Below are 24,861 nucleotides of genomic sequence, written 5' to 3'. Positions count from 1 at the left end.
AAACTTTAAAAAAAATATTTCATGATTCAGATAGAGCACACAATTTTAAACAACTTTCATTTGTTTAAAAGCAGAGCTGTAAGCTTTGGAGCCGGCCCATTTCAAAAGCACTATATGGCAGCAGTTTTGCAACAATGTTATCCATTTGCAAGAGCACTATATGGCAGCACTATTTCCTGCCTTATAGTGCTCCAGATGCCTACCTGGGTATCTCTTCAACAAACAATATCATGGGAAAATGCAAACGTGATAATAGAAGTAAATTGTAAACTTTTTTTTAAAATTGAATGCTCTGTCTTAATCACAAAAGAACATTTTTGGATTCCATATTCCTTTTAATGTTCTTGGGAAAAATTGAGGACTTACCAGCCTGGTGCTTATACATTAATTAATTTAAATGTGCAATTAAATGGGAATGCAGGAAAATCCTTAGCTGGTGATTTATACTGAGACAAGGAGCATTAAATGCATTTTTCTAAAATATAAAAAAATGTTGCACTTTAGAATGGGGGGGGGGGGCGGCGCATTTTGGAATTCTGCCTTGGGAGCCACGTTGTCTAGAAACGGCCCTGCTAAGTTCTCATTATGCCTATTTCCTTATCTAGCTGTTGCCGATATACTGATAATCTCTAAGTGCTGATTTTGTAACAAAACAATTTAAATTTTGTTATGTTATGTTTTTACTTTGATTTAACACAAGAATTTGACTTTTATGATTTATGTAAAGTAAATAAAGTCCACAAAGAAATCAACAATTAAGGGGTTTCTGCAGTAATACACATGTATAGGCTTTAATGATTGGACATAACTTTTTAAGAGGGATTTGGTACTATGTGAAATTCTTTGAGATATTCAGTTTATCAATATCTCAAATAGAAGTTAAAATAAGCTGTTTTAAGAATAGGAAATGCCTCTCTGTAGTGAAATGCGTAAAACATGTTCAGTAGAAAAAATGTACTAAATATGTATGATGTACGGATTTGAACTAAACAAATTTTGCACACATATTGAAACAACATAAAGGTCTCGGTTAATTCTGCTAAAGCAAAAAATATATATATATATATTTTTTCTTCTGAATTTGGGAATTTCTATGTAGTGTACTACAGCCAGGAGTTTAAACACTGCATTTTTCACTTATGAGGTCAATGTATATGTCTATTGAATGCGTGTAAATGCATATATACTGTGTGTGTGTGTATATATATATTTGTTTCTTGACATGACTATTTTAAAAACTTCTTTACAACAGGGTTTTAAATAACTTCCAGATCACACATGCTTAATTGTTTTTCTCTCTGTTAAAAATCAAAATGAAATATTATTTTTTTTGTTTCTTGTAATGAAAAGAAGATTTTAGCATTGTAGGAGGCTGATGAATGGATCATGATGTATATGTTGGTGCGCGTTTAAAAAATGTTAAACTCCTATTTTGCTGTTATAATGGCTTCAAAAGTCTCAATTTCAAGGGGGGGGGAGTATTTTAATTGTGAAAATCAACTGTGTGTTGAACTACAATAAGCTGTTGCTTAGTAAACACTATTTATGATAGCAGACATTAAAGGGACATTAAACCCAAATTTTTTCTTTCGTGATTTAGATAGAGAATACCATTTTAAACAACTTTCTAATTTACTTCAATTATCTAATTTGCTTCATTTTCTTGATATTCTTTCCTGAAAAACATATCTAGATAGGCTCAGTGGCTTCTGATTGGTAGCTGCACATAGATGCCTCATGTGATTGGCTCACCAATGTGCATTGCTATTTCTTTAACAAAGGATATCTAAAGATTGCAGCAAATTAGATAATAGAAGTAAATTGGAATGTTGTTTAAAATTGTATTCTCTATCTGAATCGTGAAAGAAAATTTTTGGGTTTAATGGCCCTTTAAGTTAAAAGGCATAGAATGCCGAATATTCTAAGAGCTCCCTCGCAATCTACTTTCCTGGATAACTGGAGACACCTAATGCTGACAAAGATTCTATGCCACTGCCAGTTTACACAGACACGGACGGTTAATAAAAGTGGTTAACATTTTCACTGCTAAATAAATCTGCCTGTTTACCAGTACAGCTGAGGAAGTTGTCTGTATCTACCTGCAGCAGTACTGGACTATAAGCTGTTTGCACAGACATGCACTTACAGTTGGTTTTTATTGTAGGTGTAAGCTGCATATTCAGCTCTTTTCCATATCCGTTTGACCGGACTATAAGCTTTCACTGTATGGGAAAAGCCGTTAAATGAGCATGTCTTGATGAGAAATGTGTATTATTTTGTAATCACATTATATATTTATGTTAAACGTAGTTTTCCATAACCCTTTAAAAGAATAGTTGATATTAAATGGACAACTCCTGTAATAACTTTTTCTTCTTTTCTCTGCATAATTTTCTGCTTTGAGTTTATTTTAGAATGATTTGACTACGAAAGCTGTCTAAGGCACTTGTGTTTCTATTTTTGCATACCAACAGATAAACCACAAAACCAACGTAATAACCAGCCCTAAAGATCCTACCCCACCTCTGGTATAACTAGTTTTTCTTAACACCCCCACTTTTTTGTTGTTGCTTTTTCTTTTTAACATTTTATTTATTTTTAAAACATGAGCTATTCCATTTTTTTTGTCATTGTGGTTTTGTGGGGACTTCCTTTTTGTATTTTGTGTATATCTACTGTAGCCAGTTGTGGCTGACCTTGTGGTGGCCTTTAGAATTAGTATGTGCAGCAGGTCGAAAGTGTTGCATGTTTTATCCCACTGAAAGTAATATGTGCTTTGTGTTGCCTTAGTTCTCCTCTTGATTGATGCGGCTTGGTGTTAAAGGAAATGTATTTCCTGGACTTAAACCTAGGCCTAGACATCAAGAGGAGCTAACGTATTGCTGGGCAATCACAAAATGACCTTATTCAGATTTCATTTTATTTTTCTCTGTTATGAATGGCACAGCCATACAGTATTCTATATTTTTAAGAATAACTGGCCTATTTATATAAAAAAACATAATTATTAGATTTTATAGTATATTATAAGCCAACGGCTAAGCTTTTTATATTAGATATAACATAATAATGTAATTCATTTTCTAGGGAATGATTTCACTAGTTATAACATTATGTTATACACTAAACTAATAATAATTTATTTTGCTAAGCTGCTTGTATTATACATACTTGCATACAATGTACAACAGTAAAAAAACACACAAGACAAAAATAAATGAAAAAAAACTTACAATTAAATATAGAATAGGATAAGACTATATTATTAACTTTAATGAAAAATACAGTTTACTTTCAATACTACAGTAGCAGAAGTCTGCAGTTTTTTCTTTTTCTTTTTACAGACTTATTCTGATGTCATTTCTTACGATTGACTTAATTGTGGTGTTCTGAGCATTTACATATATTGATCATGAATAAGGTCTTTGCATGCCGCTCTAATAGGTGTATCTAAGTCCTGCTGATTTGGTCTCAAATCAAAGTCTGACTCAAGGTTGTTACTTGGCAAGAGTACACTTTGCTGTTGCCCTGCAAGTATTCCTGTTGGTTCTATTTTCTCTCCCTAAACCCTGTTGAATTGTACTCACCAATAGGTACTGTTTTCTCTCTATTTTGTTCTCACTCAGGAGCCCCAAACTACAGTAATCCACAACCCTGCTGATGGAAATAAGGTATTCAGAAAGAATCAACTCCATTGTGCTTTACAAATGACATAATTCATCAACAAGCATTGCCAGAATCAAAGGGAGATATTCACTGAACTGCAATAGGCTTTAGGGATCAATTTAAGCCTTAATTGCCTATTGAGCAGTCAAAATGATGTTTAGTGAATATCCCCTGAAGAGAAATAAGTTCACATGGCTGCAGAATCTCATTTAGAACTTGTCACCCGGTGTGCTTTTCTGTCACTTAAGCAGACATAGGGGCAACCCGCTTTCACTGAGCATAATAAAACATGTGTCCTTGTGGCACTTATTATTGAAATGTATTTTTAGTTGACAAAATACTGCTCATTTGTGCTAAGCTCTATGTTTACATTGTTCATTGTGTTTTCTTTCTTATATATTTTCTTTTGCATGGAAGTTTGGAGCTCTTCATAGTGCTCGTTCACTTACAATATCCGTAGTTCCATTTTTGTAGAGCTTTGCATAAGCTTTTTGTGTGTCACAAACTACTTCTCTTATAATTGATATTAGTCAACTGAGTCTTTTCACATTGAGGTTTAAAATTGTTTTCAGAAGTTGGATCTCATTTTTAGTACTTTAAAGGTAATATACAGATAGCTTTGGCCATTTTAAGGATGTTCCATGCTGCTTAATATGTCATCTTTTCCACATACAAGTAAGCTGGGGCTTATAAGACAAGACTGAAACATAATAGCATTAAATAGACAAGTTGTCAATCTGAATACTATAACTGTAAGCTTTGATTAATCTTAAAAAAATAATTTCAGTTGTATTATGAAATCCACTGAGCCAGGAATTACTTTTTTGCCATTTATCTATCATAATGTTAGAACCAAAGTCTCCTTACACAATGTTATTGATAAGCAGTTTTCAGATTACAAACCATGTTTTCACATATTCAAAGAACAGGAAGTAAATTTATTTTAGCCATGACTTTTTATCCAAGCAATATCTTCCAGTACTTAACAAACTATAATACTTGTATCTCCTTGAAAAATTAACTAATACCCGATATAAAATATTACTGAAAAAAGAAGCATTATTTAACTATCATCGCTTGCATTCATCGTTGCAGCACATGAAGTCAGACATGATTCCAGACTATTGAGATAATAGTAAGCTATTGACTTAGCGAAAAGAATTTCAGAATGGTCAACAGAAAAATGCTTCATCTTCTGCCCACTTCCCTCGCCCTCTAGTTTGACGTTTCTGCTTAAAAAGGCTGCTTTCTATGGCACTAAGCTTAGTTCCACCACTATTGAATTAATTAATGTTTGCTATCTGAACCTGTATGATTTTTTAATTGAATTTTACAATGCATCTTGCTGCCTCAGTGGTTAAATAAAATGTCATAGTATCTCTTTTGCTGCAGGGCGAGCCTTACTCCTTTATACAGGAAGCACAGTGTTTTCTCTCATACCCTTCTATTATAGTTGGGACCTGAAATGAGGATTGGACAGCTATTTGCAACATCATTCTCTCCAGATCATCTCTCCCTGCTCACTATAGTAGTTTAATATTTGTGTAATACCTGCACTTACACATGTTGGCCCCCAGAGGAATCTTTTCCTTCTTAAACTTCGTCCACACATCTGAATTGTCGTTTTTTTTTCTTTTCAACCTGCTCACTTTACAGGCTTCCACACAGCAGCTTCAGACAGACCAGACTTTCACTGTAGTGTTTTATTGAATATTTTAGTTATTAGCTGTGTTTATATTTACCATTGGCAGGAGTAGGAGATTATTCATATAAAATGTTGCACGCCAGTTAAAACAATGCCTATATTTCTCTTTTTACGGACACTTTACATTTTTTACATCAAGACAGGAATCTGCAGATGATGGTCTTCTCAAAAGAACTGATCTATTCAGAAGAATGTTTCAAGCTTCATGTTAACATTGGTGTCTTAAGAAACTCTAACCTGATCTCAGTCTGTAAGGCTTCAGTTGATGTATTATGTTTATCTAAAAGATCCTTGACATTTACAGTTCTTGCATGTATTATCATGTTTTGTACCTTAATCCTCTCAATTAGATTTTCAAATAATCTAAAAAAATAATTTAAAAAAAGTGGTTTCTGTAGTCCATCGAGGCAATCAAAGAACCAGACCACTTAATGCCAACCATTGTTCATAAGATTTTTTTTATTCTTCATAGCACCATCCAACCCACAGGTTTCTGCACAGTCCCTTAGTAACTGCCAAATGTGGTGGTGTTCCTTAAGTCAGTTTTTGTCCTATTATGTCACTGAACTAGTATGCCCTCCAATATTGTGATTATCGCTTTGGTAGTGACCAAACTGTCTACATTAATCTAGTGCATAGAACATGAGAGAAAAATAGGATTTATGTATTTACTATTAAATCTTTTTTCCTTTTTTTTTGCGTTATAAATGGCAGCATATGAAGGCCACTTTTCCCGGGATAGTGGTCTTGGACTTTTTTTCTTTCTTTATTCATCATACTTCCCTCTTCACTTGGTTAAACAGTAACACTAGAGGGAGAGGAAGAGGGTTGGAGAGGAGTTGTTTCCTGTTGAACAGTTTGAAGTTTTTGTTTATCTCTAAGTGGATGACTTACTACTTTCCTGATTCTTTAGAATAAGTTCTGGTTAAATGTGCTGTCATTCAGAACGTGATGAAAGGATTTTACTAGTAAGTAAAACAAATCTCAGTTTTTGCTGGCACCTTGCACAATAATATTTGTACCTAATTGTTAAGGAAATGGCATCTACAATCCTCAGTATTTTCCTTTATGTGTACTAAATCCTTTAAAATATGTACTCCATTTCAAAATCTTAGTTTCATTAATAATATAGGATTTAACATAATAATAAAGTAGCAAATACAAAATATATGTTGTTTTTTCCCCTCAAATGTTTTCTTAGCGATACCATTTCTCTAGTGACACACAGAGGTAGGTTCTTCTTCCTAAGCGATCCTGCATATGTAATTTTACCCTTTTTGACACCACCTCCACTTATATATTATACAATATAGTTAATGCAACACTTTCCTTTTTTTTTTAAAGGCATGGGGCTCAAAAAAATAGTATAATTTTAGTAGCATATTGACAATACTAAAATGGGCGAATACAATGCAAATCAATCATTTCAACCATCTCTGACATTCCCTATTATGTGTTAAAGGGATATTAAACACTTTAAACATTTTTTTTTTTAATATAAAATGGTTGATTATGTGTAGTAAGAAGCAAACTTAATAATATACTTTATGTTGTCCCCCTTTCCTGTGAGCTTTTTTAAAATATTAATTCAGTAAAAGTGCAGTTTGTGTAATTCCATTGCACATGCACATTAGCAGCCTTCACTCATCTAAAGAAAAAGAGCCAGAAATGCACCCCGATTCTGTCAGCACTTCCTGTATTGTAGCTTCCTGCTAAACTCCCTGTGTAGTGACGTTACCAGATAAATTGTGTGTTTCAGCTACAGTGCATACTACTATTATTTTCCTTCAGCCTTCAATCAAAGGCCTCATATAATAAGCCTAATGCAGGGTTGGGAATAGGAATACACCTCTCAGTACATACTATAAAGACATGAGACACAATTATGGAGTTTTATTCCTTTATTTCATTAGTTATACTCAGCTTAAATAAATTAGGTTTCATGTCCCTTTAACACTATATTCCACACAGTCATTGGTTACACACTCTGACACATTTATAACTGTCCCTAATTGGCCGCAGCAGAATAACAACAATATGGCAGCACCTATTGCTTTATGTACACTAAACACTTTTTTCAATATTTAAACAGCTTATATAATTTTATTATATATATATATATATATATATATATATATATATATATATATATATATATATATATACAGTGTATATATATTTATATATATATCCATATCCATCCATATAATTCTCAGGCTAATATTCTCTTTAAGTACATCATTATATCTAACATTTATTCAATTTTTAATGTCCAGTCCTTTGGGATGCCCCCAAATTAATGTGCTATGACTCAAGTATGTCCAGACATTGGTTAGGAAACAATGCTTTAAGCTGTTAAATAAGTCATGAACTTCTGGCATAGTTATCATTTTATTCATCCATAGTCTATATTTGTTCTTGTGTTTATTACTTTTAGCATGTTCCATTATACATTGTTCATTAACTGATAAAACAAACATAATTATTTGGGATTTTACAACACCTTATAAAAAAAATTTTTGTAGATTTGAAATAGCTATAGTACTTATATTGTATTATTTAGATTTTTTTTTTATTTGTGAACATCTCTCTTTATATATTCTTTGTTTGATTATATATTTTTGTTCGTTTAAGGTTATGTATTTTATTTTGTTATTCTGACATGACAGCGTTATTTTGCCATAGGTTTCAGTGACTTGTGACTGCAAAAGCTGAAAATGGCTACAAAATATGTAATCTTCAGTTCATTATATACTGTATGTATTTCTTTGTCTCTCTATGAACTACACACACATTTTTAACGTTTATAATTTGTGCGCTTCACATACTGCTTCAAATACTGTTTTGTTGTACTTTTGTCTTAGTCATGCGTTTTTGTTACAACATTTATTCTCAGTAAAATTTTAAATCCAAATTTTGTTTTCTGGAAGTCCAAGGGAACTTGTATTGTTATTGTCTTATGCAATAGATTATTGTGTTGTAAACTTTATCTACAGTTAAAAATATGTAGAGACTGGCAGAGGAAGACAAAATTATAAATTGGGATGTTTACATTTTATAAACATAATGGAGAAAATGAATGAATCATGTGACTTCTCGTTAGGAAAACATCAATGTAGCCCTCTCAGAAAAAACAATAAAGTTGTATAGTGTTCTGAAAACTGTTTTAATTTTTTTTTGACTTTTCATTAATATTAGAGGCCAAAGATGAGTAATAAAAATATCAGTAGAATTGATTGATTTTGGTGTTATAGCAACAAGGGTTAAGCAAAGGTAGGTAGGTGATACAACTGTGTGTTAATGTGATTTACAAAATAAATAAATGCTAGATTTTTATCTCATGGGGGAAAAGAATATTATTAACTGATATTGATTATTTTTTAGTTCTATATAAAGTTTCCAATGTTTTGACCATTCATAGATATTGCTGGCATTTTATGAGACATAATTAATAAAGAATGTTATTGAGATATAAATGTAGGTATTGATATTTTGCTTCCAGGAGACCTTTTTTAGACAGTGTAAAACCTCAGTACTCCATCGTCATATATTTATGATATAATGAGCCTCTTCATCAGATTAAGTTAGGCATGCAGGAAGTCATGCAGGTTCTAGTAACATGGCTGCTTACTGGATTTCCATTTTAATTTTAATTTGGACAAAGAAAGATGTGCTCTACAGCATTCATGGTGGAATTCTGATTCTTTTTCTTGTGTGACAGGTTCCTCTAAGCATCATCGGCAGGTTTATTGTAAAATACCTATGATAAACATTTCAGAGCCATCACTCACAGTTAAGATTATTTATTTGATTTATTTACAAATTATTTTTTGCCACTATTGCCCCCACCCCAATCTATCAGATGCTCCATATAAAAACATTCTGCCTTCATGTATTTTATTTTTTATACTTTTTTTTTTTTTTTAAAAAAAACATACTTTTGCAGGGACAAAAGTAAAACCAGCTAATTATTTAATTCAATTTGGTAATAACTACCCAATGTGTTGAAATGCAGATTTTTTTTTTTTTTTTGCAATTTTTAATGTGTACAGTTCATAATGTCACATTATTTTGCATAATTGTATGGCTAACATTGTTTTACAGTTCTCATAAAGAGGATGTTTCATAGTTTAAAATTGATTTAATAAATCCCAAAATTATGAGAGAAAGCCGTTTGAAAAGTATTTTCTGATGATCTGGAATACTACTTTCTAAGTTTCTCAATTGAAGTCAATACAGTATGGAATTACTGAAAAATCATGTATTCTAATGTACTGGAAGGGTCCGAAACCTTGAAAAAAAAAATCAATGCAGGACATTGGTCTCTTCAAATGGACTAGAATAGTCGAAATGAGGATAAGACCCTTAAGCTTCACTTGCTGGCCTTGGCCAGGAGAACTAATTGTTATTTAATACAATGGCAGAAGTTAGTTTGCTACACTATAAATTGCTCTAAATAAAAACATTAGTTTATTTATTTTGCTCTACTAATTGTCCCTTTTAAAGTGACCATATTTTATTAAATGTACATGTTTAGTTTGCATTCTGTTAGTTTGCTGTTTTTGTGTCACTGTTGTAATAGTTTAATATTGACATTCTGTCTTTCCATCTTCATGTGAATTAAAAACTGCTGTATATTTACGTATTCTTCTTTACAGCTTGCAAATTCATAATTTACTAATAACTAGAAGAATTGTTTGAAAGATTTTGAGGGTATTGGAAATACCATAGTAGATATGTTTGCACTTTGTTTATTTGATGTTATGTTTCCTAAATGTAATATTTTTTCACCTATGTCTGTGTTTACTACTTATTAGGAGTCAACAGAGAGCTCAAATACCACAATTGAAGATGAAGATGTAAAAGGTAAGCAAGTTTGAAAATATGGGAATTTTCTTTCCAAGCAGCTCAATACAAGAATAATTGTGTTGTAGAAATTCTGTTTTGAAATAAAACATTATTTTAAATGTTTAGCTGTATTTAGTCAAAGGTCTCTAATATTAAATATTGTTTCTGTATGGAAATGACAGCAGTGTTTACTTACACTAATCCCATCCCATCCCATGCTATCTGGCAATTTATATAAACCAATTAGGTGAACAGTATAGCCAATCACAAGCTTTACATCCTGACTCAGTGAATACTGAGTAAGTTCCTAGTGCACCTAATTATGTATCTGTAATTTAATGTGCAACCAGTGTCTTTCAGTTAAAGTACCATTGAATACAGTAGAATTGCATAATGCAATAGCATTTACTCTGAATTTTAAATACGCAATAGATCTTTTTTTTTTTTTTTTTCTCTCCATTTGCTGGCCCCCTGTATCATGGCATCCATCAGCCAATCACAGACTCTGTAATGTCTTGCACATGCACTGTAAAAGCTGGTAGCTTAGAAAGTGCACATATAAAAAAACTGCAAAATTTAATAAAGGAAGTAAATTGGAAAGTCTCTTAAAACTGCATGATGTGTATGAATCATTATTAAGGTATCATTTTGACTTTGTCCCTTTAAAGGAATATGAAAGTTTTTTTCTTTCCTAAGATATGGATAGTCCACGACGTCATCAATTACTAGTGGGAATATCACTCCTGGCCAGCAGGAGGAGGCAAAGAGCACCACAGCAAAGCTGTTGTGTCACTCCCCTACCCATAATCCCCAGTCATTCTCTTTGTCAAGGGAGGAGGTGAAGTTTGGTGTCTGAAGAAATGAATTAGGTTCTGGGGGCCCTCTTGACAGTGATCAGGTCTGAGGGAATTGCAGTAGCGCCATACTTGGATGACATATTGGTTCAGGCGCCATCTTTTCAACAAGCAGACTCTCATACATAGATCTTGTTGTCTTTCCTACGTTACCACGGATGGAAAGTGAATCTGAAAAAGAGGTAGTTTTCTTAGGGACCATAATAGATTCCCTATCTATGAAAATGTTTCTGACGGAGGTCAGAAAATCCAATATTCTTTCCACTTGCCTCTCTCTACAAGTCTACTGTTCAGCCATCAGTGGCTCAATGTATGGAGGCAGTTGGTCTGATGGTCGCTTCCATGGACATCATTCCCTTTGCTCGATTCCATTTGAGAGCTCTGCAGTTATGCATGCTCAGACAATGAAACGGAGACCATTCCAATCTGTCTCTGAGGATAGATCTAGATTTGTCAACAAGAAACTCTCTCCCATGGTGGCTTTCTCAGAATCATCTGTCTCAGGGCACATGCTTTTGGAGACCTTCCTGGGTGATTGTGACCACTGGCGAGCAGTCTTTGACCCGTTAAAGGCACAGGGACTATGGACTCGGAGCAGTCTGCTCTCCCCACAAACATCTTGGAGTTGAGAGCAATTTACAATGCCTGATGTCTTGGCCTCACTTGTCCTTAGCCCGGTTTATCAGGTTCCAGTTGGACAACATCACCTCAGTGGCTTACATCAACCACCAGGGAGGAACTCGGAGTTCCTTAGCCATGAAGGAGGTGGCTCGGATTGTTCAGTGGGCGAAAGCTCACGATTGCTGTGTATCTGCCATCCACATTCCAGGAGTGGACAACTGGGATTTCCTAAGCAGACTGACATTTCATCCCTGGGAGTGGGCCCACCATCCGGAGGTGTTCTCCAGGTTAACCCTCAAATGGGGGGTGCCGGAGTTGGATTTGATGGCGTCTCTGCAAAACGCAAAGCTTCCAAGGTAAAGTTTAAGATCAAGAGATCCGCACCCGCCCTGATAGACGCTCTGGCGATTCCTTGGGATTTCAGTCTAGCATATCTGTTTCCTCTGTTTGCTCTCCTTCCATGAGTCATTGCTTGTATCAAACAGGAGAGAGCATCAGTAATTCTAATAGCTCCTGCATGGCCTCGCAGGATCTGGTATGCAAACCTAGTGAAGATGTCATCTCTTCCACCTTGGAGGTTGCCTTTGAGGAAGGACCTTCTAATTCAGGGTCCATTCCTTCATCCAAATCTTGTTTCTCTGAAGCTGACTGCTTGGAGATTGAACGCTTAGTTTTGTCTAATCATGTTTTTTTCTGAGTCGGTCTTTGAGACCATAATTAAGGCTTGCAAGCCTGTTACTAGAAATATTTGCCATAGGGTATGGAGTAAATACATTTATTGGTGTGAATCCAAAGGCTACTAGTAGGGTCAGGATTCCTAGGATTTTGTCATTTTCCCCAGGAAGGTCTGGAGAATGGATTGTCAGTCAGTTCTCTGAAGGGTCAGATTTCTGCATTATCCATTTTGTTACACAAGCGTCTGGCAGATGTGCCAGATGTTCAATCTTTTTGTCAGGCCCTGGTCATAATCAGGCCTGTGTTTAAACCTGTTGCTCCTCCTTGGAGCCTTAACCTTGTTCTCAAAGTTTTGCAGCAGGCTCCGTTTGATCCATTGCATTCCATAGATATTAAAGGGACAGTCAACCCAAAAATTTCTGTTACTTATTTAGATTAGTTAATTAACAATCTTTACATCAAACTCTAGCCCAATTTTCATCTAAATAAACTTTGGCAGAAAATACACTTACTAGATCTCATGTAGCTGTTTTGAAATGGCCACCTGGCTCCTCCTCCTCTGACGTCTCCCAAAAGCTTGAACTGCAGCACTAGTACAGGATCCTCTCGTCCCTGCTCGCTCCTTTCATTCAGTTCCTTTCATCAATCTCATGGCTGACTGATATGACAAAGATCCCACAATCTAATACTTTATAGAGGGGAGGGAGAAAGAGAGCTATATCTACAAGATGCTTCTTAATAAATTAAAAACTATCAATAAGGGGCAAATGTATGTTGCAGTAATAAAAAAAAATTGTAGACACTGTTGTATCACAAAAATAAGTGTATAGAGTTGCACACACAGCAGAGCTTTATAAAAACAATTGCGATATCTGACCCCTATGATTATAACATTGCTAAGAATAATATAAAAATAAGTGTTTTTATAACAGTAGGTTAAATATAACTGAACAACTTGGGGTATATTCAGATTTCACCTTCAATACTTAGTAAACCCGGATGTTAAGAGAGCTTACGCTAGACTTCTGCTCTTGAACATGCTTGCTGACTCCGGGCTACCCGGGCTGTGCACTGGCACCATCATGGCTCCCAGTGACCCGGTCTGATAGGAACTCTGTTCCGACTGATGCCTGGGTATAAAGGTGACAGAGCGCTCCTGCACAAGACAAGCCTGAAGTTGCTGGCTTTCCAATGGTGCCTACACACACAGAGGCACAACCGACATACTGCATGGCAAGACCTAAGAAGAAGGGCTACACTCTCTATGATAACGTTGCCGTTCAAGTGGCCAGGAAGCAGTCGATAACATCCTCTATGTGAGCGCACAGCATCATACTCCGGCGAGCCTTGTCTCACACGCTACATGTAACCCTCTCACTGTGCTACAAGTACCTCACACATCTGATGTGAATCAAGCTGAGCACACACACTTTGGCTGGGCTTCTTTTGGCACCTGGGCACAAGTGGTGGTGATCTTACTCGCCTCCCAGACGCTGCTCCTGTTTCATCTAAAGGTTTGTGCCAGCTATGGACACACTGACAGCTGTGCACATGTGTATTACAGACCTACACAAACTATAGTCATCTCTCAGTTTCCGTTTACATGGGATGTCCCTGCACACCGGTTGGCGTTTGTGGTGCTCTTAGCTGAAGATTGACAAACGTTTTAGGTCCTAAAAAGATTTCTTAGAAACCAGTGAGTGTAATTTCATCTTCCTGTATTCACTGTGATCAAACTCAACCAGCGGGGAGCAACAAATGTAACTTCTGCTGTAAGAGCAAGCTGCAGATTTATCACATATAACGTATTTTCCCAGGCACAGTATATAGGCTGTATATACCTGTACTGTATGCGCAGCCCCCAGACATCAGATGTGCTCTCCGCTGGTTGAGTTTGATCACAGTGAAGCTGAAATTACACTCACTGGTTTCTAAGAAATCTTTTTAGGACCTAAAACGTTTGTCAATCTTCAGCTAAGAGCACCACAAACGCCAACCGGTGTGCAGGGACATCCCATGTAAACGGAAGCTGATAGATGACTATAGTTTGTGTAGGTCTGTAATACACATGTGCAAAGCTGTCAATGTGTTCATAGCTGGCACAAACCTTTAGATGAAACAGGAGCAGCGTCTGGGAGGCGAGTAAGATCACCACCTCTTGTGCCCAGGTGCCAAAAGAAACCCAGCCGCAGTGTGTGTGCTCAGCTTGATTCACATCAGATGTGTGAGGTACTTGTAGCACAGTGAGAGGGTTACATGTAGCGTGTGAGACATGGCTCGCCGGATTATGATACTGTGCGCTCACATAGAGGATGTTATCGACCGCTTCCTGGCCACTTGAACGGCAACGTTATCATAGAGAGTGTAGCCCTTCTTCTTAGGTCTTGCCATGCAGTATGTCGGTTGTGCCTCTGTGTGTGTAGGCACCATTGGAAAACCAGCAACTTCAGGCTTGTCTTGTGCAGGAGCGCTCTGTCATCTTTATACCCGGGCATCATTCGGAACAGAGTGACTGTCAGACCGGGTCACTGGGAGCCATGATGGTGCCAGTGCACAGCCCGGGTAGCCCGGAGTCAGCAAGCATGTTCAAGAGCAGGTCTAGCGTAAGCTCTCTTAACATCCGGGTTTACTAAGTATTGAAGGTGAAATCTGAATATACCCTAAGTTGTTCAGTTATATTTTACCTACTGTTCTAAAACACTTATTTTTATATTATACTTAGCAAAGTTATAATCATAGAGGTCAGATATCGCAATTGTTTTTATAAAGCTCTGCAGCGTGTGCAACTCTATACACTTAGTTTTGTGATACAACAGTGTCTACAATTTTTTTTTATTACTGCAACATACATTTGCCCCTTATTGATATTTTTTAATTTATTAAGAAGCATCTTGTAGATATAGCTCTCTTTCTCCCTCCCCTCTATAAAGTATTAGATTGTGGGATCTTTGTCATATCAGTCAGCCATGAGATTGATGAAAGGAACTGAATGAAAGGAGCGAGCAGGGACGAGAGGATCCTGTACTAGTGCTGCAGTTCAAGCTTTTGGGAGACGTCAGAGAAGGAGGAGTCAGGTGGCCATTTCAAAACAGTTACATGAGATCTAGTAAGTGTATTTTCTGCCAAAGTTTATTTAGATGAAAATTGGGCTAGAGTTTGATGTAAAGATTGTTAATTAACTAATCTAAATAAGTAACAGTATTTTTTGGGTTGCCCCTTTAAGTTATCTTGTAAGGTTTTATTTCTTCTTGCTATTTCTTCTGCTCTGAGAGTCTCTGAACTCTCGGCTTTGCAGTGTGATTCGCCTTACCTTATCTTTCATGCAGATAAGGCGGTTCTTCATACTAAATTGGGGTTTCCTCCTAAAGTGGTTTCGGATAGAAATATTAATCAGGAAGTTGTTGTTCTTTCTCTATGTCTTAATCCTTCTTCTCATAAGGAACGTTTGTTGCACAACTTTGATGTTGTGCATGCTCTAAAATTCTACTTACAGGCAACTAAGAATTTTCGCCAGTCCTCTACCCTGTTTGTTTTTCTGGAAAGCGTAAAGGTCAGAAGGCCACTGCTACTTCTCTTTCCCTCTGGTTGAGAAGTATAATTCATTTTGATTATGAGACGGCTGGTCAGCAGCCTCCTGAGAGAATTACAGCTCATTCCTCGAGGGCTGTCCCTTCTTCTTGGGCTTTCAAAAATGAAGCTTCTGTGGAACAGATTTGCAAGGCTGCAACTTGGTCTTCTCTACATACTTTTTCCAAGTTTGATACTTTTGCCTCGGCTGAGGCCTCAATTGGGAGAAAGTTTCTTCAAGCGGTGGTGCCTTCTGTCTTGTTCTCCCTCCCTATTCCTCTGTTTTCTGTAGCTTGGGTATTGGTTACCACTAGTAATTGATGACATTGTAGACTCTCCATATCTTAGAAAAGAAAACAAAATTTAAGCTTACCTGATTTATTTATTTCCGGATCTGGAGAGTCCACGACCACACCCTTAATTTAAGACAGTTATTTTTTACTTTACATCAGTCACCTCTACACCTTTGTGTTATTCCTTTTTCATTTCTTTTGGTCGAATGACTGGGGATTATGGGTAGGGGAGTGACACTCAACCGCTTTGCCTTTGGTCTCTTTGCCTCCTCCTTCTGGCCAGGAATGATATTCCCACTAGTACTTGATGACGTTGTGGACTTTCCATATCCGGAAACAAATAAATTGATCAGGTAAGCATACATTTTTTTATTTTATTTTTATTTTGGGGATACTGCACAAATTAAGTTAAAACAAATAAGTAAAAGGTCAAATTCTTTTAAAATGATGACTAATACATATTGCAATGATTTCTATTAAGTATAAACCACTGCGTAGTGCTTTTTTATTACAACAATGAAACACAATGTTTCATATCCCTTTAACAGTCACAGGAGCAGAATTTATGGAGAATGCATAGAATCTTTGGGGCAGACAGTATATCTTGTGATTGGCTATTCCAATTGCCTCATAAACATTATTCCTTTAGCAAGCACCCACAGAGATATAAAAATATCTTAAAAGCTCTTTGAAAACGTTATGATGACCTTTACACAGAGCTGTCATGTATTTCTTAAAGGGACATGAAACCCAAACGACTGCATATATACCACGTGCCATTGGCTTACCAATGGGTTCAGCTAGCTCCCAGTAATGATTTACTGCTTCTTCAATAAAGGATACCAATAGAATGAAGCAAAATCTATAATAGAAGTAATTTGTAAAGTTGTTTAAAATGGCATAGTCTATTTGAATCATTAAAGACATTTTTGGGTTTCAAGTCCGTTTAAATTTAGTGTCCATTTATGTTCTTTATATATTAGAAATGTTTAAAAATTCCAGTGATTATATTAATAGAGTTGGTGTAAAACGATACACATCTGCACAAAGACAACTTATATTAATTGCTTTGTCAGTAAGGTGCATGAAATTAATTTCCCCAAATAAAGTAATTATGGTTGTGCAATAGTTTGTGTGATTTGTTAAGCTGTTCAGATGCCCGTGTTTTAACATTTTCACAAAGGGACATTACACTCAGAAATCAAACCGCTCTACTGACTTTTTTATCTTACCTTTCATTTAACAGTGTATGTAGGTCTAATCCAAGTAAAAACAAAAATAAATAAAATAGAAAATAAATGATTAGCATAACTAGGGCTACCCCCAGCATGCAGATACAACCAGATCCTGTTCTGAGAGGATTGCACATGGTGTTGGCATTGGTTATGTTTTTTTCCTATTTGTTAAGAGTATTGTCAGTCAGAAATTAAACTGCTCAGTTATTATGGAGACTTTTATTCGAGGTTATGGTAATGTGTCTTTAAAAGTTTACATTTAGACTTATTTAACATAAATATATTTATTTGTAACACTCTTATTCTTCAAATTATGGAAATGAAAAGTTGTTTTCCTGCAATTAAAGCATCATAGTTGTATAACAGCATTTTATCTGACAGATGTCATGCCACCTGTTGTCATCTTTCCGAGAAAAGACATAACTACAGTTAAAATTCTGCAATATGTTTAAATTCGTTTTATTTTTTACTGTATAGAGTTTTACATTTTGAACTGCTCAAACTTTCAAATTGACAGTGTAAACCTGTGTAACTACTTTTTTTTTAAAATATATATATATATATATATATATATATATATATATATAAAATGCAGAAGGGTACCAGCACACACTTTACTAAACGTTCATCATCCGGGGTGCACTTCAAATAAATCATATAGAAAGTAGGCAATGGGAAGGCACTCACCGTAATAAAAAGGATTCTTTATTCAAAAGTTAACGTTTTCGGGGTTGCCCCCGTCCTCAGACTATATATATATATATATATATATATATATATATATATATACACACACACACACATTCACACACACACACACACACATTCACACACACACAGAGAGAAGTGCACTCACAGGAACAACTGGCTCAATACTATTGTTAGCCTGTTCTATGGCGATTTACCACCTGGGTGCAGCTTTTTAGCCCAGTAATGCTTTTCATAGAGTAGAACTTTCCTGTAGTATATGAGTCTGATCCCGCCTATTACGGTCAGTCCAGCGCCGAAATACCAGGCAATTCCTCTCTGAACAAGGAACACAGCAACCCCAGACGATCGTTTCAGCCTTCGTTCCTGTGAGTGCTCTTCTCTCTGTGTTTTTAGTCTCCCTATGGGAAAAAGGGGCAACCAGACATGACTCCTTGCTCAGTGTGCTTAGAGGAATATGGCTACACCTCACTGACAAGGCCCAATGAAGGCTGAAACGATCATCTGGGGTTGCTGTGTTCCTTGTTCAGAGATGCTAACAATGGTATTGAGATGGTTTTATATATATATATATATATATATATATATATATATATTTGCAAAATCACTCACCAATCCACAATTAGCAGCTCCCAGGGTGCTGTGTAATCAGATACAGCAAATTCCATTCACTCAAGAATAGGCACTACACTCACTGGTTTTAGTAAATTCTAAAACATCACATTTATTGTAGAAGTTTAAAACGGCATATTTCCCAAATGTTTCGGTACCAACCAGGTACCTTGTTCACTGGGACATTAAAGTGCAAGAAAAAGCGTTATGGCTTAATACCTACCCCCCACCTCTATTTCAACTCAATGTGCTAATAGCTTCCGGTCGAAAGAGCAAATGAGCAAAAGACCTGCTACGGGGTAAAACCACCCCCTCACAACAGAGACAGTCTATCGCTGATTCATATAACATAATAGAGCTTATTGCCTGTCATCTCTGTCACAGCATAATCAAACCAGATAGCAGTCACTCCCATTATCTCTATACGATTATAGCACAGCAAAAACCAAAAGAGTAAACATAGCCCAATATTAAACACCCTGTGCTCATTACTTACCGTTGAAAGAACAAATGAGAAAGGACCTGCTTTAGGGTAAAACCGCACCTACACAACAAAGAAACGCATGGCTAATTAGCATAGCCAATCAAAGCGTGTTGCGTATCACCTGTCACAATTGCAATTGCCTGTAAAAAAATGGCGTGCTACTGGTTGGTTAGAAGTTCTTTTATCGATTGCATAGTGTATAAATCACAAACTCATACAAGACCATCTGTGGTGTATCTTATATTTCTTCCCAGTATAGGGATGGTGAAACACTGGTCCAGTGACCATGCTGTTGCATGTAGTGCAATCACCACATTTATAACAACCTAATTTTCTCTTCCCATCTAGCCAAGATCCCTTCTGGTAGCATTTAACCAGATCATTGTATACTAGTAAATCTCTTAGATTTGGTGCCTTTTTGTATACCACTCGTGGTGCTTCCATCTGAGTGAATGGTAGAGTCTTGTCTGATTTCACAATGTTCCAGTTGGCTCTGTGTAACCTTTCCATCACACTATGTAAGGGTTGTATAGGTGGTAACAAAGTTCATCCTACAGTATCTGTGGCCATTTTGTCCTGATGTGATCTGTTAAGAAGAGCTATTTGTTGTTCTATTTGTTGTTCTCCCGTAAATTTGCTTTGTGCCATGTGAATGTTCTTTATGGTATAGCCCCTCTGCTTCAATTTGATCATCCTATTATCTTCCTGTAGTTTCCTGGTTTCCTCCAGTGTATTATGTGTCAACCTCATGAGCTGAGATGAGATGACACTCTTTTTCTGATGTTTTGAATGAAAATTTTGTGCTGAAAGCAATGAATTTGTATCCGTTGGCTTAGTGTACAGGGATGTTGTAAACCTTAAAGCCCCTTCACTTTCATGTTTACATATGTTCAAATCAAGAAATGGGATAGTGGTCTTATCAACCTCAAATTTGAATCTAATGGGAGAGTTAATGTTATTTAATATCCCTATCCATGTTATTAGAGATTCCTTATTACCCCTCAATACCAAAAACACGTTGCCTATGTACCTAACATAAAATTTAATATTAGGGATAGACAGTGTCTTCATAACGTGTGTTTCATACCATAGGATGAAAAGTTTGGCATATGCGGGAGCAATATTTGAACCCATTGCGGTTTCAGTTATTTGTAGGAAAAATCAGACTCAAATTTGAAATAATTTTTCTCTAGGAAAAACATTAATAGCTCTAATAGGAATTCAATAGGTGGTCCCGCATATGCCAACGATGAACTGAGAATGGATTGGACAGCCTGCACACCTTCAGAGGGGGGAATCGCAGTGTACAGGCAGTCAACATCCATCGTGACCAATAGGTCCTCATGATCCAACGAGGTAATTTCAAGGAGTTGATTTATATTAGTGTCAGAATCCAGTAGATGGGAAAAAGATTCCCTAACCACCGGTTGTAAATGGTGATCAATGAATTTGGCTACATGAGAACACCGAGACCCGTTGGCAGAAACAATAGGTCTGCCAGGGGGGTTTTCTTGGGACTTGTGCACTTTAGGCAATAAATATAGTACTGTACTAGTGTCACAGGATATCTAACACTCATGTAGTTGTGTTCATTTTCATTTATAGCCCCTGCCTCAAGTCCACATTTCAAAATCAAATCCAACATCTTTTTGAAAGCTGATAGTCGGGTTACCACTTAGTTTAGTATATACAGTTGTTTCTGCCAGTTGTCTATAGGTTTCCTTTTTTGTAATCATAATAGTTCTGTATAACTATGGATCCGCCCTTGTTGGGAGCTTGTATGATAATCAAATTGTCATTTATGAGGTTTCTTTGGGGTATTCATCTTTATTGAGGTTAGAGAAATAAGTTGTGGTTTGGGCTTGCTCACTTGTTAATATACATGTAAAACTTCGCAAGGAAGGATTAGTATAATGTGGTTCAAAGTTTGAGGGGGACTTGAAGGTACCTGTAATAGTTTGAGGTTTTTCTTTAAAAAAAATCCCTATTTTGAGCTGTCTCTGTAGCTTATAAATATCCACATTAACTTTAAATTTGTCATTATTGGGTGTAGGTACAAAAGACAAACCTCTTTTGAGTACCTTCAGTTCGCTCTCTCACTTAGAGTATGTTCACTCAGATTATACACTATATTTACTTGCATTTGTTTTTTGTTTTTTTGTCTTTGAAACCTCCCCTTCTGATGTAGGGCCTCTGTCGTTTCTTTGTGTTGGTATAGGGGGGTTTCCCTGCTGAACGGGTGGTAATCCCACCTAAGAGGCCACCTACGTTGAAATTTTCTGTCAGGTTAGGACTCTCGCCTTCAGATGTCTCCCCACTGCTACTGTCTACTGTATCCAAATTCTTTCTCCCTCTAAACTGTCTTCTGCGTCTAAACTGGTATAGAGTATCGTCTTTCCTATTGGTCTTATTATGCTCAATATAGTCTAATATAATGCCTAATATATCATAATATTGTGTTTAACATAAACCCTAGTTGTGTAAAGCAGTAGGCTATGAGTTTTAAACTGATTTTAACTCTTGCTTCGATCATTGGGGCTAATGGGAGGAATTGGCAATCCGTTTTGACATAGACTATACACGCTTTGATTGGCCATGCGTTTCTTTGTTGTGTATAGGTGGTTTTACCCCAAAGCATGTCCCTTCTCATTTGTTCTTTCAACCGTAAGTAATGAGCACAGGGTGTTTAATATTGGGCTATGTTTTCTCTTTTGGTTTGAGCTGTGCTACAATCCTATAGAGATAATGGGAGCGACTGCTATCTGCTTTGATTATGCTGTGATAGAGATGACAGGAAATATGCTCTATTATGTTATATGAATCAGCAATAGACTATCTCTGTTGTGAGGGGGTGGTTTCACCCCGTAGCAGGTCTCTTGCACATTTGCTCTTTCGATCGGAAGCTATTAGAACATTGGGTTGAAATAGAGGTGGGGGCTAGGTATAAAGCCATAGCGCTTTTTCTTGCGCTTTAATGTCCCAGTGAACAAGGTACCTGGTTGGTGCCAAAACGTTTGGGGAATATGCTGTCTTAAACTTCTACAATAAATGTGACGTTTTATGATTTATTAAAACCGGTGAGTGCAGTGCCTATTCTTGAGTGAATGGAATTTTATATATATATATATATATATATATATATATATATATATATATATATATATATTGAGAATTGAGAAGAGGAAAGCGAGGAACTCCAAAACTCTTGCCAAAGTGGGTTTATTTGAGCAAACCGGTAAAAGACACAATCACAGTGTGCAAGGGTTAGATCTGACGCGTTTCCCACATGCTCACATGCGCTTCATCAGAGATCTCTCTCTATACATATATATATATATATATATATATATATATATATATATATATATACACGGGAGATAACTCTCACTCCGTCCATCAACTGCCAGGGTGCTAGTGATGACATACATCACCAGACATCTGGTCTATTAGTGAAACCTTTTTACTGTGCAAAGTGACGTTTCGGGGACAAAGTATCCCCTTTCTCAGACATAGTGCATACATAATGCAAACACTATATAGTGACAAACAAACAAAACCTCGCACCCAATAAGGACCAAAAAAATGCCAAATGGTAGTCATGGTAACCACCCAATCACATAGTAAACAAAGTGCAATCAATGTATAGAAAATCAATGTATACAAATCTGTCTGAGTATAATTCTATACACATAAACATATTTATATTGATTAATTTTATGTGACATAGTATACAAAACCAGATCATAGAACATCAATAAAGGAGGCGTAAACAGAGTAACAGATGAGAATAGCTTAGCGTGTCTGACATAGACCTCTTCACATCATAATGATGTCATGCAAAAGCAAACACTGTATCTACAGAGAAGACAGAAAATACTACATTTGGTGAATTGTAACACATAAGACATACAGGGAGTGCAGAATTATTAGGCAAATGAGTATTTTGACCACATCATCCTCTTTATGCATGTTGTCTTACTCCAAGCTGTATAGGCTCGAAAGCCTACTACCAATTAAGCATATTAGGTGATGTGCATCTCTGTAATGAGAAGGGGTGTGGTCTAATGACATCAACACCCTATATCAGGTATGCATAATTATTAGGCAACTTCCTTTCCTTTGGCAAAATGGGTCAAAAGAAGGACTTGACAGGCTCAGAAAAGTCAAAAATAGTGAGATATCTTGCAGAGGGATGCAGCACTCTTAAAATTGCAAAGCTTCTGAAGCGTGATCATCGAACAATCAAGCGTTTCATTCAAAATAGTCAACAGGGTCGCAAGAAGCGTGTGGAAAAACCAAGGCGCAAAATAACTGCCCATGAACTGAGAAAAGTCAAGCGTGCAGCTGCCAAGATGCCACTTGCCACCACTTTGGCCATATTTCAGAGCTGCAACATCACTGGAGTGCCCAAAAGCACAAGGTGTGCAATACTCAGAGACATGGCCAAGGTAAGAAAGGCTGAAAGACGACCACCACTGAACAAGACACACAAGCTGAAACATCAAGACTGGGCCAAGAAATATCTCAAGACTGATTTTTCTAAGGTTTTATGGACTGATGAAATGAGAGTGAGTCTTGATGGGCCAGATGGATGGGCCCGTGGCTGTATTGGTAAAGGGCAGAGAGCTCCAGTCCGACTCAGACGCCAGCAAGGTGGAGGTGGAGTACTGGTTTGGGCTGGTATCATCAAAGATGAGCTTGTGGGGCCTTTTCGGGTTGAGGATGGAGTCAAGCTCAACTCCCAGTCCTACTGCCAGTTTCTGGAAGACACCTTCTTCAAGCAGTGGTACAGGAAGAAGTCTGCATCCTTCAAGAAAAACATGATTTTCATGCAGGACAATGCTCCATCACACGCGTCCAAGTACTCCACAGCGTGGCTGGCAAGAAAGGGTATAAAAGAAGAAAATCTAATGACATGGCCTCCTTGTTCACCTGATCTGAACCCCATTGAGAACCTGTGGTCCATCATCAAATGTGAGATTTACAAGGAGGGAAAACAGTACATCTCTCTGAACAGTGTCTGGGAGGCTGTGGTTGCTGCTGCACGCAATGTTGATGGTGAACAGATCAAAACACTAACAGAATCCATGGATGGCAGGCTTTTGAGTGTCCTTGCAAAGAAAGGTGGCTATATTGGTCACTGATTTGTTTTGTTTTTGAATGTCAGAAATGTATATTTGTGAATGTTGAGATGTTATATTGGTTTCACTGGTAAAAATAAATAATTGAAATGGGTATATATTTGTTTTTTGTTAAGTTGCCTAATAATTATGCACAGTAATAGTCACCTGCACACACAGATATCCCCCTAAAATAGCTAAAACTAAAAACAAACTAAAAACTACTTCCAAAAATATTCAGCTTTCATATTAATGAGTTTTTTGGGTTCATTGAGAACATGGTTGTTGTTCAATAATAAAATTAATCCTCAAAAATACAACTTTCCTAATAATTCTGCACACAGTGTAGGTCATTGCTACTTACAGACCGGATCAGGTCACAGCATACACAGAGAGCGTCCCACAGAGTTTCCAGGAGAGATGAGTCACGTGAGCTCAGAACCCACTCAACGGCCGGCATCTGCATTGCTATG

The 24,861-nt window shown here is 36.6% G+C and overlaps 1 protein-coding gene across 1 annotated transcript in view; it reads left to right on the top strand.

Moving 5' to 3' along the window:
• CAMK2D (calcium/calmodulin dependent protein kinase II delta) overlaps positions 1 to 24,861 on the top strand; it is a 738,893-nt gene that overhangs the window by 627,624 nt on the left and 86,408 nt on the right. Inside the window, exon 14 of the mRNA XM_053703586.1 lies at positions 10,189 to 10,237. Within this exon, the coding sequence (XP_053559561.1) occupies positions 10,189 to 10,237 (49 nt within the window). The remainder of the gene's footprint in view (positions 1 to 10,188; positions 10,238 to 24,861) is intronic.

Source organism: Bombina bombina, chromosome 2, assembly GCF_027579735.1.
Source record: "Bombina bombina isolate aBomBom1 chromosome 2, aBomBom1.pri, whole genome shotgun sequence".
Taxonomy (NCBI): Eukaryota; Metazoa; Chordata; class Amphibia; order Anura; family Bombinatoridae; genus Bombina; species Bombina bombina.
The sequence above is the reverse complement of the archived record's forward strand: the minus strand, read 5'-3'. Positions and strand labels throughout refer to the sequence as shown.